Here is a 13678-nt window from a genome sequence, read left to right as displayed (position 1 = left end):
TATCCGCTCCTGACGACCATTATTGTTTATGCATTAGATAGACTAACAATAAGAATTTATATTTAATTGGTGGTCATGTTTTTTGCCAGATTAAAACAAACTTTTAATTCTGTTGTCAAATACATAATTCATTTAATCTTATTAAAGAACCTTAGTGAGCACGCTCACATACCCCACGTCCCCACATTGTCATTGGAGAAATTAAATAAGTATAAGAAAAAAAAATTGTATAAGAAAAAATATTGAATAATAATTTCCTGTCAATATACATAGTATGTCCTTATTATCTACAAAATTTCATGAAATTCTGTTGTGTGTTTTCAGAGGAGTTGAGATGACAAACTGTTGCAGAAGTACATTGAAGCAAATAAGTTCAAAGGGGCATAACTCCTAGAAAAAAATTGAACAGTAATTTCCTGTCGATATGCACATCTACATAGTATGTCCTTATTATCTACAAAGTTTCATGAAATTCTGTTGTGTGGTTTGAGAGGAGTTGCGATGACAAACTGTTGCAGTAGTACATTAAAGTAAATAAGTTCAAAGGGGCGTAACTCCTAGAAAAAAAATTGAATCGCAATTTCCCGTCGATATGCACAACTACATAGTATGTCCTTATTATCCGAAAAGGTTTCGTGAAATTCTGTTGTGTGGTTTGATTTGAGTTGTGATGACAAACTGTTGCAGTAATACATTAAAGTAAATAAGTTCAAAGGGATGTAACTCCTAGAAAAAAAATTGAATCGCAATTTCCCGTCGATATGCACAACTACATAGTATGTCCTTATTATCTGAAAAGGTTTCGTGAAATTCTGTTGTGTGGTTTGAGAGGAGTTGCGATGACAAACTGTTGCAGTAGTACATTAAAGTAAATAAGTTCAAAGGGGCGTAATTCCTAGAAAAAAAATTGAATCGCAATTTCCGGTCGATATGCACAACTACATAGTATGTCCTTATTATCTGAAAAGGTTTCGTGAAATTCTGTTGTGTGGTTTGAGAGGAGTTGCGATGACAAACTGTTGCAGTAATACATTAAAGTAAATAAGTTCAAAGGGGCGTAACTCCTAGAAAAAAAATTGAATTGCAATTTCCCGTCGATATGCACAACTACATAGTATGTCCTTATTATCTGAAAAGGTTTCGTGAAATTCTGTTGTGTGGTTTGACAGGAGTTGCGATGACAAACTGTTGCAGTAGTACATTAAAGTAAATAAGTTCAAAGGGGCGTAACTCCTAGAAAAAAAATTGAATCGCAATTTCCCGTCGATATGCACAACTACATAGTATGTCCTTATTATCTGAAAAGGTTTCGTGAAATTCTGTTGTGTGGTTTGACAGGAGTTGCGATGACAAACTGTTGCAGTAGTACATTAAAGTAAATAAGTTCAAAGGGGCGTAACTCCTAGAAAAAAAATTGAATCGCAATTTCCCGTTGATATGCACAACTACATAGTATGTCCTTATTATCTGAAAAGGTTTCGTGAAATTCTGTTGTGTGGTTTGAGAGGAGTTGCGATGACAAGAAACAGGACTGACGGACTGACGGACGGACGGGTCAAAAATATTATACCCTCCGCAACTTCGTTTTGTGGGGTATAATAAGACTGAAAATAAAATAGTCAGACTTTCATGCATTGAAAAATTACTTTTCAAATGTAAAGTAGTGCAATATATAAAATTGCCTTCCTATGGTACCTTGTATATCATGGATCAATCCTTACCCATTCTAAATTATCAACATTTAAAAAATTCAAACTTTTTTGTTAAGCAACAAGTCTTACATCTCAAGTGAATAAAAGTATCATAAAATGGGTTATTATGGTACATATTTATCTCTGCATTAACTCCTGTAAATATTGTCTATTCAACACATTGGTATAGCTTACTTTAATACTAGTTCTGGTAAATTTGCTCCTAGAATCTTCACTTGTTGTGCTTTGGCTTCTAATCTGTTTCCACTAGTCATCTTCCCAACAAAATAATAATCTGTACCATTCAGTAAGGCATTAGGTATTGTCAAAATTGTCCAGTTGGCATTTGCCAGGTCTAATGTTGGAAAACAGGAAGCTGAACCAATTTCATGTAACACAGTAGTATTTATGTCGAATTCATAAAGACCAGATGAAGGGTACCAGCAATACCATGTGAAATTATACTGTATCCCTTTCAGTGGATAATCAGGATCATAAGACCAGGAAGCATTCATTACCAGTGAGGAATTAGACCTGATAGTACGTAAATCGTCTCCCTTCATCAGAAGTACAAGTGGAGTTTGCTTAATTTCAATGTAAGTAGTATCTGTGTCATTGAATTCTAAATAATTCTGGATCAACACAGTCACATTCACCTGATACAATCCATAGTCTAATGAGTTAGCTGGAAGAATAAGATACGGTAACGTTGATGTGTCTAATGTGACCTCATCCATACTGGGGTCCATAGGACTGATGGTCCAGTCAAATAATACTGTCTGTAAGGGATCACAGTATGTGTCTGACACAGCTCTGATAACTGCATTATCTGATGCATAAACTTTAGTTGGATCTACGACATCATGTGACAAACCATAGATCTTAACATCAGGATAAGTACAAGGAAATTTTAAAATAATAAACATTTTTTTAAATATTTCATATGACACCTCGTTTGATCCATTTACTACCATATTGTATTCTCCTGGTGTGTCAAATTCTAAGTAAAATACAATTGGATTTCCCACAGCATATGTAAAATTCATTCCAAAGTATTCTGGCTTTGACTGACAGAAATAATCTCCAACAAGTTGAGTCTTATTACCCATATCAAAAACAAAACAACTGTTTGTACCAGCTGCATTTAAATTTATATGGTAATAGAATGGATAATTCATTTTTCCAATATGACGTGATAAGACTGCCATACCTAGTATTTTTTCCTGAACATAAATTGTGACATTCTGTTTTTCACTATTAAAAGTACCATTTGCTAATATATTGACTTCATACACTCCAACTTGGTCATAAGATTTTTCAAATAAGTAGCCAGCATTTGGTGCAGTGTAAATATTCTCTGTTGAATTGATAGTCCCATCAGCAAAATCCAGCCTATAGCTGACTTGAGATCCAGTTCCTACGTCTAAAGCTATACTGAATAGTTCACCGACAGGGACATATACTAATCTTGGTGTAACAGTTAAGTTTGTTATTAGTCTTCCAACCATCACAATCTGTGTAAAATTTATCGAACTTACATTATTCCATAGGGTGGCGTGAACCGTGTAGAAACCATTCAATGTGTAATTGTGTAATACGGTCATTGAAGTTTCGATAAATTCTACTGAAAATTCATCTAATGATTTATCATCTCCAAAACTTATATTTAATAGTCCATTTGTTGGTGGCAGTAGAGAATTGTTTATTTTGAATGTAAAATTTACAAAATCATATGGATCTTCTACATCAATTGTAACCATAGTAACATTGTTAACCGGTACCTCAACATAGATGATCTCAACTACTGTCATATTTGACACAGAATTCTCTAAATAATATGTGATAAAGTATTCTCCAGGACTGGTATAGGCATGGATGTTATAATTCAGTAAATTATTAATTCCACTATCATCATCTATGAATAATGTATCTATGAATAATGTATCATTCTGTATGCTGTTCCCAAAGTTCAGGTATATGTATACATTTGAACCTTCCTGGATGGCTAATTCAAAGGAAACATTATCATTGACTTTCACAAACTTATTGAAGTTCAGACTGACATTGAAAATGACAAGGTCAATATATACAATGTGTGACAAATCAAACGGACCTGAAACTGGATTCCATACTGTAATATTCAGATGATGTTCTCCGGTTCTGTTATATATTTCCTGAACAACATTAATTGATATGGTACCATTTGGATCAGCATAAAATGGATTCAACGCCATGATATCATTCCATTTAATATCCATAGAAATATTTGATCCATGAATAAAGAATAAATCTACTGATACATTCTGTCCAAAAATAACTGAATCTGGTGCCTTCATTGATAAGTTTACAATAGGATCAATAGCAATGAGGAGTGATGCATTATATTCCTGAGACAACTCATTAAAACAAGTAACATTGATGTCTGCATGCTGTTCAAAGGTATATACATGAGTAAAGACGAACGGGATAGATGAGTTGGGCTGGAACATGGTGTCATTCGTACCATCACCAAAATCAATGTCACACGTTATTAAAGTACCTTGTTGAATATTTATAATGATCTGTTCAGTAGAATTGGTCGCTACGATCTTGGTATTGTTTATAAGGACGCCCTCTACTGGTATAAATACTGTAACATTGACATAAACAGTGATAGAACTTATTTCATTCATAGCTGTCACTTCCACAAAGTAGAAACCTTGAGTATGAAAGCGAATCTCTGTTGAGTTATAAGATGTGTAATTAAGATTTCTGCCATCACCTGCATCAACTTTGTAACCTGCATATGTCTGGTCATTAACTTCAAATTCTAAACTCAAAGTCTCGTTTATCAGTAAAAATAGTCCTGGGGATGCAGTTACGTTAAACAATATAATTGGCACTGGCTGTATAAAATCCCTCAAACCTGTTGCTTGCTGAATTTTCTGATCATGGAGGCAATCATTTGTAATGGTCAAATTGACAGAATCAAAAATCTGTAAAATATCTTCATCATGGTTTAAACAGTAGCATGTTGATGAAATAACATAGCTGTAAATATAGGAAATATTCTTGCAGTACCATGAACAGTCCATTGAGGGTGATAGATCTATTGCTATGGAAACAGATGTATTGGAAAGGCATCCTGCATCTTGTACTGCAATAAACAAACAAATTACTGTTTAGTACATTTTTATACCTTCGTAAAACTCATTCAAAAAATAACATTCTATTAATTTTTATTCAAACATATTCAAAAAGTTAATCAACAACTATAGTGATGAAAAGCCTTATTTCCTCATTTTGAGGGGTTACTTGGCTGCTGAGTGTTTGTTCCCTATCTTTATTTCCTCATTTTGAGGGGTTACATGGCTGCTGAGTGTTTGTTCCCTATCTTTATTTCCTCATTTTGAGGGGTTACATGGCTGCTGAGTGTTTGTTCCCTATCTTTATTTCCTCATTTTGAGGGGTTACATGGCTGCTGAGTGTTTGTTCCCTATCTTTATTTCCTCATTTTGAGGGGTTACTTGGCTGCTGAGTGTTTGTTCCCTATCTTTATTTCCTCATTTTGAGGGGTTACATGGCTGCTGAGTGTTTGTTCCCTATCTTTATTTCCTCATTTTGAGGGGTTACTTGGCTGCTGAGTGTTTGTTCCCTATCTTTATTTCCTCATTTTGAGGGGTTACATGGCTGCTGAGTGTTTGTTCCCTATCTTTATTTCCTCATTTTGAGGGGTTACATGGCTGCTGAGTGTTTGTTCCCTATTTTTATTTCCTCATTTTGAGGGGTTACTTGGCTGCTGAGTGTTTGTTCCCTATCGTTCAGTGTAATTTATTCGTAAACATCAATAATACATGTTTCAGAACTAAACTATATTTTTTTTCATAAAGCAACTGTTTAAAGTGTAAGTTGAATTCGTGATCATTGATTCTGTAGAGTTTGAGAATTAGATTGCAAATAATAATAAACAGTATACCTTGAAATATCCTTGAGAAAATGATTGGCAACATTTTCCCTAAAATTAATTGTCCCTTATAGAATGTATTTCCTTGACTACTACATATATCAGATATTGATTTACATTGTGGAAAAGTTTCTTGAAGAAAAACTAATTAGGGTAAAGCTAAATAGGAATTAAGTATACAAAAACTACCTGTGCTAAGAAATAAATGAAGGATTAGTAATACATACCTGGGAAAAAATCCAAAAGATATCGTGTAAACAGGTCACAAGATTGGTCAATGTGTGTGGTGTTGGTTGTATTGCTATACAAGTTACAGGTACTATAATATTCGTTATCACAGACCGTATAACTGTCACATTGTTGATCTGTACAGTACTGATAACACTCGTCGCTTGTAACCTCTGTGTATTGTTGTATCAGATCTGCTTCAGGTGTCTCATGGACAGCGTGTCTCCATAATCCCCCTTAAAATTCATTTAAAAAATTAAAATACTTTATCAAGGTCATAAACAAGCACCAATATCAACTTGATTAGAAACTAGAGGCTCTCAAGAGCCTGTGTCGCTCACCTGTTACTGTATTTACTGATGTTGACCATCTTGGTTGGCAGGCAGGGTCATTAGACACTTTTTTAAAATAGATACCCTAGTAATGATTGTGGCCAAGTTTGGTTAAATTTGGCCCATAGTTTTAGAAAAGAAGATTTTTGTACAAGTAATGATGAAAAGTTATTCAATATTGACTATAAAAGACAATAACTCCTTAAGGAGTTCTCTGACAATTTTGGTCAAGTTGATTTATTTGTAGATCTTACTTTGCTGAACATTAATGCTGTTTACAGTTTATCTCTATCTATAATAATATTCAAGATAATAACCAAAAACAGCAAAATGTCCTTAAAATTACCAATTCAGGGGCAGCAACCCAACAAAAGGTTGTCCGATTCATCTGAAAATTTCAAGGCAAATAGATCTTGACCTGATAATCAATTTTACCCCCATGTCAGATTTGCTCTAAATGCTTTGGTTTTTGAGTTATAAGCCAAAAACTGCATTTTACCCCTGTGTTCTATTTTTAGCCGTGCCGGCCATCTTGATTTGATGGCCAGGTCATCGGACACATTTTTTAAACTAGATACCCCAAGGATGATTGTGGCCAAGTTTGGTTAAATTTGGCTTAGTAGTTTCAGAGGAGAAGATTTTTGTAAAAGTTTACGGACGACGGACAACGGACGCCAAGTGATGAGAAAAGCTCACTTGACCTTTCAGGTCAGGTGAGCTAAAAAGGTATTTTAAAACTATTCTTATAATTAAACCCTAGTATGTAGGATATCCTGGTTTTTATAGCAGCAACTGGAGGTCAAGTTGTTTGAGCTTAAAATTCTCATCTTTTCTTAACTCCGGACCATTTAAAGTCTGACATATTATTGTATGGACATTTGTGTTGTGAAGCGTATGTTTACCCGATATATTTTTAAGATCTTTTGTTGTAGGATTGATTTTTCTAATGTTGAAATGGTTTAATAACTTAAGGTACAGTATTTTAATATTTTTACCTCCATTTTGTAGTATTTCTTCATTAAACACTGAAACATCTAGAATGATGAGTTCATCAATATCAAACATCCCAAGGTCAACCAAGTCACCAGTTTCTTGACCTATAATTAAATTCTGCACAAATATTGTAGGAGACGACAATCTAGCCTGTTGTATGGAGAAATCACATATTGCCAGGATGCCATCTACAAAAACTCTTATTCCAAAACTAGGATGCCATGTTATAAACAAATCAGTCCAGATATCGTACTGGATATTAAACCAGGTGGTGTACTCATTTATTGATTGTCTTACATCAACTTGGAAGTATCTTCTGAATGGTAAACTTGTATTACTTGCTGTGTATGTCAAGGCAAAACCTAATCCATCTGGGTTATCTCCTCCTGTTGTCATGATAACTTGATCAACATCAAGATCTTTGACCAATCGGAAGGCAAATCTGATGGTAAAGCCATGAACACATTTATTGATGTCAAAGAAACACATATCTGTGTCCAGTACTGATGTCATATTGATAGAATCTATCCCAGATACTAATCGAGCAGCATTATTTATTACTCCTGTTATCACTGATGAGGTATTCAAATAATTTCCCATGTCATCAAATGAGCAGTAGGCTTCCTTGTGTACAAAGGTGGAATTTTCTGGAAAATGGATAAAATCAAAATTATAATCTTATTATTCTGAAAATACTTATAACAAAATATATATTATAGGTTGCAAATGTTCTTTCATCGAACTATGAATTGCAAGTAAGTGTTACAGCCCTGTCAATTTTAACAAACTGCAATGTAAAGCAACAAAACAAAGAGACTAAATGGTAAAAAATAATTATTCTATTGAATGACTAAAACTCCAACAATTCAGTAGTGTTAATAGTGCAATCATAAAACAACAAGTATGCATACAGTGTTGTCCTTAGATTCCTTAAAATTCAAAGTATTGAAAATCTAGTGTCTACTAATCCAAAAGGACATTAACATTACAACTATTGATTTTTTGACAAAACATGAAGCTATTTTCTGCCATGGTATTGTTATTTTCTTCAACTTATTATTTTTTTATGTTTCTGTACCTTATTCAATTCTGCATTTTTTTTTACCACTTTCCTAAAATTTTATTTTTCCACATCTTAATTTTGTTTTGAATAAATTTATCCAAGTTATATTTAGTAAAATTAGTAAATAAAACTACCATAAAATTGTATAAGATCAAGTTGATTGATGGAACTTCTGATAACCATTAACTCATCAACACCACCCTTCACATTCACTGGTACCCCTGTACTGACTATAGTACTGTCTATCTGTAGCTTTGTTACTGGGTCCAAGCCTGGAACAGGTGTCATAGATCCAAGAATTTCATCAGTCATTAAAATACCATTTACAGTAAACAAAGTTGTTCCATTTATGTACCAAGTGACACCAAGGTGAGACCAAGTTTCTGGTTGAAGGTCAAAAGGGTAGTGCTTTTCAATGGTTGTACCTTGCTTAATATGGAGCCACATTTTATTGGTACGGGAAAAATCGAATGTTCTAAAATCTATCCTAATACCAGTGTTGACGTTCATAATATCAAATACAATGTAGTCGGTTGTGTAACTTGGTGCCATTATCCAAACAAACATTGTAAATCCTTCAAGGCAAGTATTCTGTGAGCCAAAACAATCAAACGCAAATTGTCCAATGAATTCTGTCATAGTAGGAGATGGAGAGTCACTAAATAGAGCATTTCCAATATATCCTTCATCGCACCAGGATGTGCTCACAGCATCAATAGGTATTCTCTTTGATACATCATCAAATGGAAGTTGGAATCTTGGGAAAAATTCATACACTGAAATAAATGTTTCAAACAATTTAAATATTTTTCACATGCAACAAAATTTTTCTTTTTTGAAGAGGAACCAAACAAGGATAGCTTACTTCAATGTTTATTGCCATTGTTGAGGCTGTGTCTGTATAAATAAGGAATATATGGTGAACTCTACAGGTCTTTAAGTTAATTGTGTCATTGGGTTGCTGTCTAAGATTTATACCTGACATCTCATTAGCAATATATAATATATCTCTGGCTATATGACTTTTACACATTTATGTCAATCATCATCAATTTGTAACTACATGATTTTTCCGATAATTTGACATTCTTATGAAAATGAGACTTTCAATCAGGATTTTTTAAAAGAATCTTTACCCATATTTTCAGTTTTATGGATGACAATACATACTTAACAATCAGTTAGCTTTCTAAGCTGTGAACATCATTAGAACACAAATACAACATTTTCTCGTTTGAAATGTTAAACATTTGCCATTCAAAGCCTTTCATCACTAACTTTGCAGTATGAGTTTTACTCATTATTGAAGGCTGTATGGTGAACTATAGTTGTGAACTTCTATGTCATTTGGTGTCTGGTGGAGAGTTGTCTAATAGTCAATCATACCACATCTTCTTATTTTTATATTGCAAATTCTTGTTTGTATATGAGATGTAAAAAAAAAACAACAGTTATTTTTATAACTTTCTAAACTTCATTATTTAAATCAAATATTGTGAATAACATACCATCTTGTTTCAAAGGCAATACCATTAAATTACTAGACTCTGTGAATGTCAGGTTATCCATCATAACTAAAGCTTGGTTTGTGCCGTTTGTTCCAGATCCTAAAGTGATATCGGCAGCTACACCAAAACTCCTTATCGATACATCAGTCATGTTAGTGTTTGAAATGATTGGAACAGCCAGTTCTCCATTCAAGTAAATAATGGCTTGAGAATCTAAAGTTATGCTCAATACAACATACGTCCATGCATTTGACGACACTGATACTTTAGTAGTCATGTAGGAGATCTTGTTACGAACATCTACGCCAAGCAGGTAGTGACTTGTATCAGTTGTTACATATATACTTATACCATGAGAATTCTCTGACTTCATGTTGGAATACACAACTTGTTTCGATGACAGAGATATATTTCCGATCGTCATTAGCCAAAATTTTATCGTTAGTCCATTGTGGCAATAATCAAAGTTAGACATACAGTCATCAGCATGGACCATTTCTATATAAGACTGATTGAACAGCATGCTTTCATTTGTAACTCCTCTGTGTACTAATATTTGACCTTTAACGTCATATTCAGTATCATGTAGATTGGTGCCATTGATGTAGAATGGAGTTTCTTTGACATCTGTAATTATATACACATTCAGAATTGAATACATTTCCTTCATTAATCATCTAAGATCTTACATTAATGTGGTGACATCTTTGAGACTAGCTACATTGTGGCAGTATTGTTCACTCTCAAACAAAATATTAAAACTAACACATTTCATGTTTTTCTCAGGCTCTTGTACAAATGGCAGAAATCCAACAAATTTCAAGAGAATTAAAAAATAAAAATACAAAGTCTCACACAAAGGCCATTAATCTCAATCATTCATTATATACTTTTTTAGTTAATTCAGAATTCTTAGGAGTAAACCGTCTATGAAAGTTTATTTTCATTATTTAGTTCTGGAGACTGTCTTCTGATAATAAAAATGCTTCTGTCCAATTTACGTTAGAATTTTATTCAGGTTTGACAAAGTTAATGATTACTGAAAAAAACACAAACCACAAAATGAACCTAAATGTTGACTCTGCAGCAGACAACAGAGAGTAGGATCACAAAATTTCACTTTTGCAACATAAATTTTGCACCAAGAAAAAAACACCTAAAAATTTCACAGGCATCGGTAGACTGTACACATATCATAATGAGTTATGTAGAAAATAACACTTACACATTGGTTGTTGTTCACATATATAATAGATATTAGTCGAACAAAGAGCATCCTCAAATGTTCCAGTCTGAGAGAATAATCTGGCACATCTAGGCATTGCAAGTGTCCCAGGAAACTGTATCAACGATACATCTGCAAAGTCTGGTACCTTCCCATTTGGTTGTCGGATGGGGAATGCAGCTACAGCCCTTGGTAACTGTGAAAGGGCTACCCATGCAGACTGTTGTGTTTGAAATACTACAAGGTACATAATTTTTATTCAATTTTCTTAAAAAAATTTAAAATAAGAAAAAGTTAAGTTTGTTGTTAAGTAACAAACAACATATATTTAATCAAAGAGAGGAAGAACAGTCATTAAAACATCATTTCTTGCATTTTGTTTTTCGTGTGTGTGTGCATGGTGATTTTGTGTTATGAGTTGGTAAATCATATCCACATGTTTCCAACAAATATTTTTAGGACTCTGAATCATGATGGCACTCCGAACCACAATGGTCACGCTGAGTTACAATGGTTTAATGCTGAAGTGTGAAGTGGCATTGTGACGATATCTTGTTGATAGAAAGATGATATAGGTCTTTGTTGCATTTCAATGCCAATAAATTACTGGCAAAGTGTATTCAATAGAATTGATATATCTACCTTTATATAAATGCATATACCTGAAAACATAAAATCCTGTAAGGCAGTTCTAGTTGCCAAGTTTGGAAGTTGAGCTAAAGTAGCCCCCATACCATTACATGCTGTAGAAGCTGATGTGTATATTGCTGTACCAGTAGATAGATAGTAACATTTGTCAGATACTTTAATGTACTCCCAGCCTTCAGGGCATTCATGTTTCGTACCTAAAAAATAAATACTTATAAATATTAATAAATCACCTTCATCTCTAACCTTTAGATTCTGAAATCAATAGAACTGATCCTATTTTTATGGTAAATAACTGTCCTACACTTGAAAACATATTTTGAAATTAGTCTCATCCCTTTAAAGCCCTCACATGCATATAACATTATTTTTTTTAATGTGATTAATTCGAGAGTATATGTACAACGAAGTTTATTATTTTTCACATCCTTCACTATAAACCTACAAATCACTTTGATCAATAATAAATGTATTTAAACCATTTAACATACCAAAGAGTTTCTTGATTTCAACATCTTCCAAAAAATCATCAATGATGGTAAGTTCATCAATAATTAATTGCCCAACATTGTCTTGTTCATATACTGAATAGCCAATAGTAATTGGTCTACCAACTCCTGGGATGGAGGAAGCCTCTGTAATAGATATTTGTTCTGGATATCTTCCAAAATCAGCAGTGGAATGACCATTTAGTGCTACAATGAGGGTCAAATGTGGATTCCATGTCAAGGTCAAATGTAACAACTGTTTCTTCATTATAGAGAACTCTACAGTCCAGCTGTCTGTTCCATTAAGAACTATCGCACTGCAGTTGAGTTTGGTAACATCTGTCGTGTTGACACAAGACACACTAATACCATTCTCATTCTGAGTAACATCCCCTCCCAACTCAAACAAGGTCACTTTCCCTGATGAGGGAGATACATCAATAATCTTGATCCAGGCAGAGAATGAGAAGCCAAAGAAACAATATTTCACATCGTAGAAGCATTTAATACTCTGTAAACCAGTGATGTTAAAGCCAGTTTGATTGAGGTACAATCCATCGTAGTGAATAACAGGTAGATTGATGGTTTTGTCAACATCAAGGTAGTTAATGGTAGTATTCAATCCAATGGAATTTGTAACAGTATCATTTACATCCATAGAAAAGTAAAATCCATTGTAACCTGCAAAGATATATACCAGACATAAAAAAAATTGCACCTATACAATAATATCTATACATCTATATAATAAGGATTATTATTCTTAGCTTTTTGCATAAATTTCCTCAATTGAAACAACTGTTATTGACCTTATAATTTAATTTTGGATGTAACGCGTCTTCTGATTGGCTGACGTAATTTTGTAATGAGCCCATAGACATAATTTAGACATGTGACAGTGACGTCATCAACGTTTTTTCATGGTTTTCTACGGTTTAAAATGGAATTTAGAATTAAAAGAAATGACTGTAGTATTTTTTCTGTCTATTCGAAATAACATGAAAAATGTGGTGCACACTGTTAAATAACCCGCTACGTGTGTTATTTCTTCATAGACAGAAAAAATATTACAGTCATTCCTTAAATAATATACTGAATACTTACCTAAGTCTAGGTTACATTCCTGAACTGTCTGATTCTGAAAGCTGTCTAATATATCAGGATCAATACTTTCATTCTTAACTCCAGTTAGACCCGCTACCATATACTCATGACAAGACTTCAACACTGAAATGTATATTATAACAGTTATGCTACCATAAACATACAGAACGATTTCAAAACTTAAATTAAAGCAATAGACCTGATACCATTAACAATAGCGGAATTCTATTTAAATTCCCTGCTTTTAGACCTGGCCCGAGAACACAGTTATTTCGTAGTGCATTTCTTTTAGACAATAAATTCAAATTAAAAAATCGCACCTGCTCTTTCTCAAAAAGATTTTTACAGTGTAGTGTACTACCAGTGAGACAAATAATATCAAAATTATAGAAACTTCTACCAGCTCTAACTCAAAATATTGACAATTCTGTGTTAAGGGGGTGTAAAAGTCAGTT

At 33.5% G+C, this 13678-nt stretch overlaps 1 protein-coding gene across 1 annotated transcript in view; it reads right to left on the bottom strand.

Annotated features, from left to right (window-relative positions):
• Positions 1-13678, bottom strand: part of LOC139489613 (uncharacterized) — a 75999-nt gene that overhangs the window by 41601 nt on the left and 20720 nt on the right. Inside the window, exons 15-23 of the mRNA XM_071276210.1 lie at positions 13224-13346; positions 12123-12800; positions 11646-11828; positions 10984-11220; positions 9759-10385; positions 8385-9026; positions 7190-7834; positions 5862-6098; positions 1887-4827 (exon numbers count right to left, since the gene is read on the bottom strand). Of these exons, the coding sequence (XP_071132311.1) occupies positions 1887-4827; positions 5862-6098; positions 7190-7834; positions 8385-9026; positions 9759-10385; positions 10984-11220; positions 11646-11828; positions 12123-12800; positions 13224-13346 (6313 nt within the window). The remainder of the gene's footprint in view (positions 1-1886; positions 4828-5861; positions 6099-7189; positions 7835-8384; positions 9027-9758; positions 10386-10983; positions 11221-11645; positions 11829-12122; positions 12801-13223; positions 13347-13678) is intronic.

The sequence above is a fragment of the Mytilus edulis genome, chromosome 9 (assembly GCF_963676685.1).
Source record: "Mytilus edulis chromosome 9, xbMytEdul2.2, whole genome shotgun sequence".
In the NCBI taxonomy this organism is placed as follows: Eukaryota; Metazoa; Mollusca; class Bivalvia; order Mytilida; family Mytilidae; genus Mytilus; species Mytilus edulis.
Note: the sequence above shows the minus strand (reverse complement) of the source record. Positions and strands in the feature narration are given on the sequence as shown.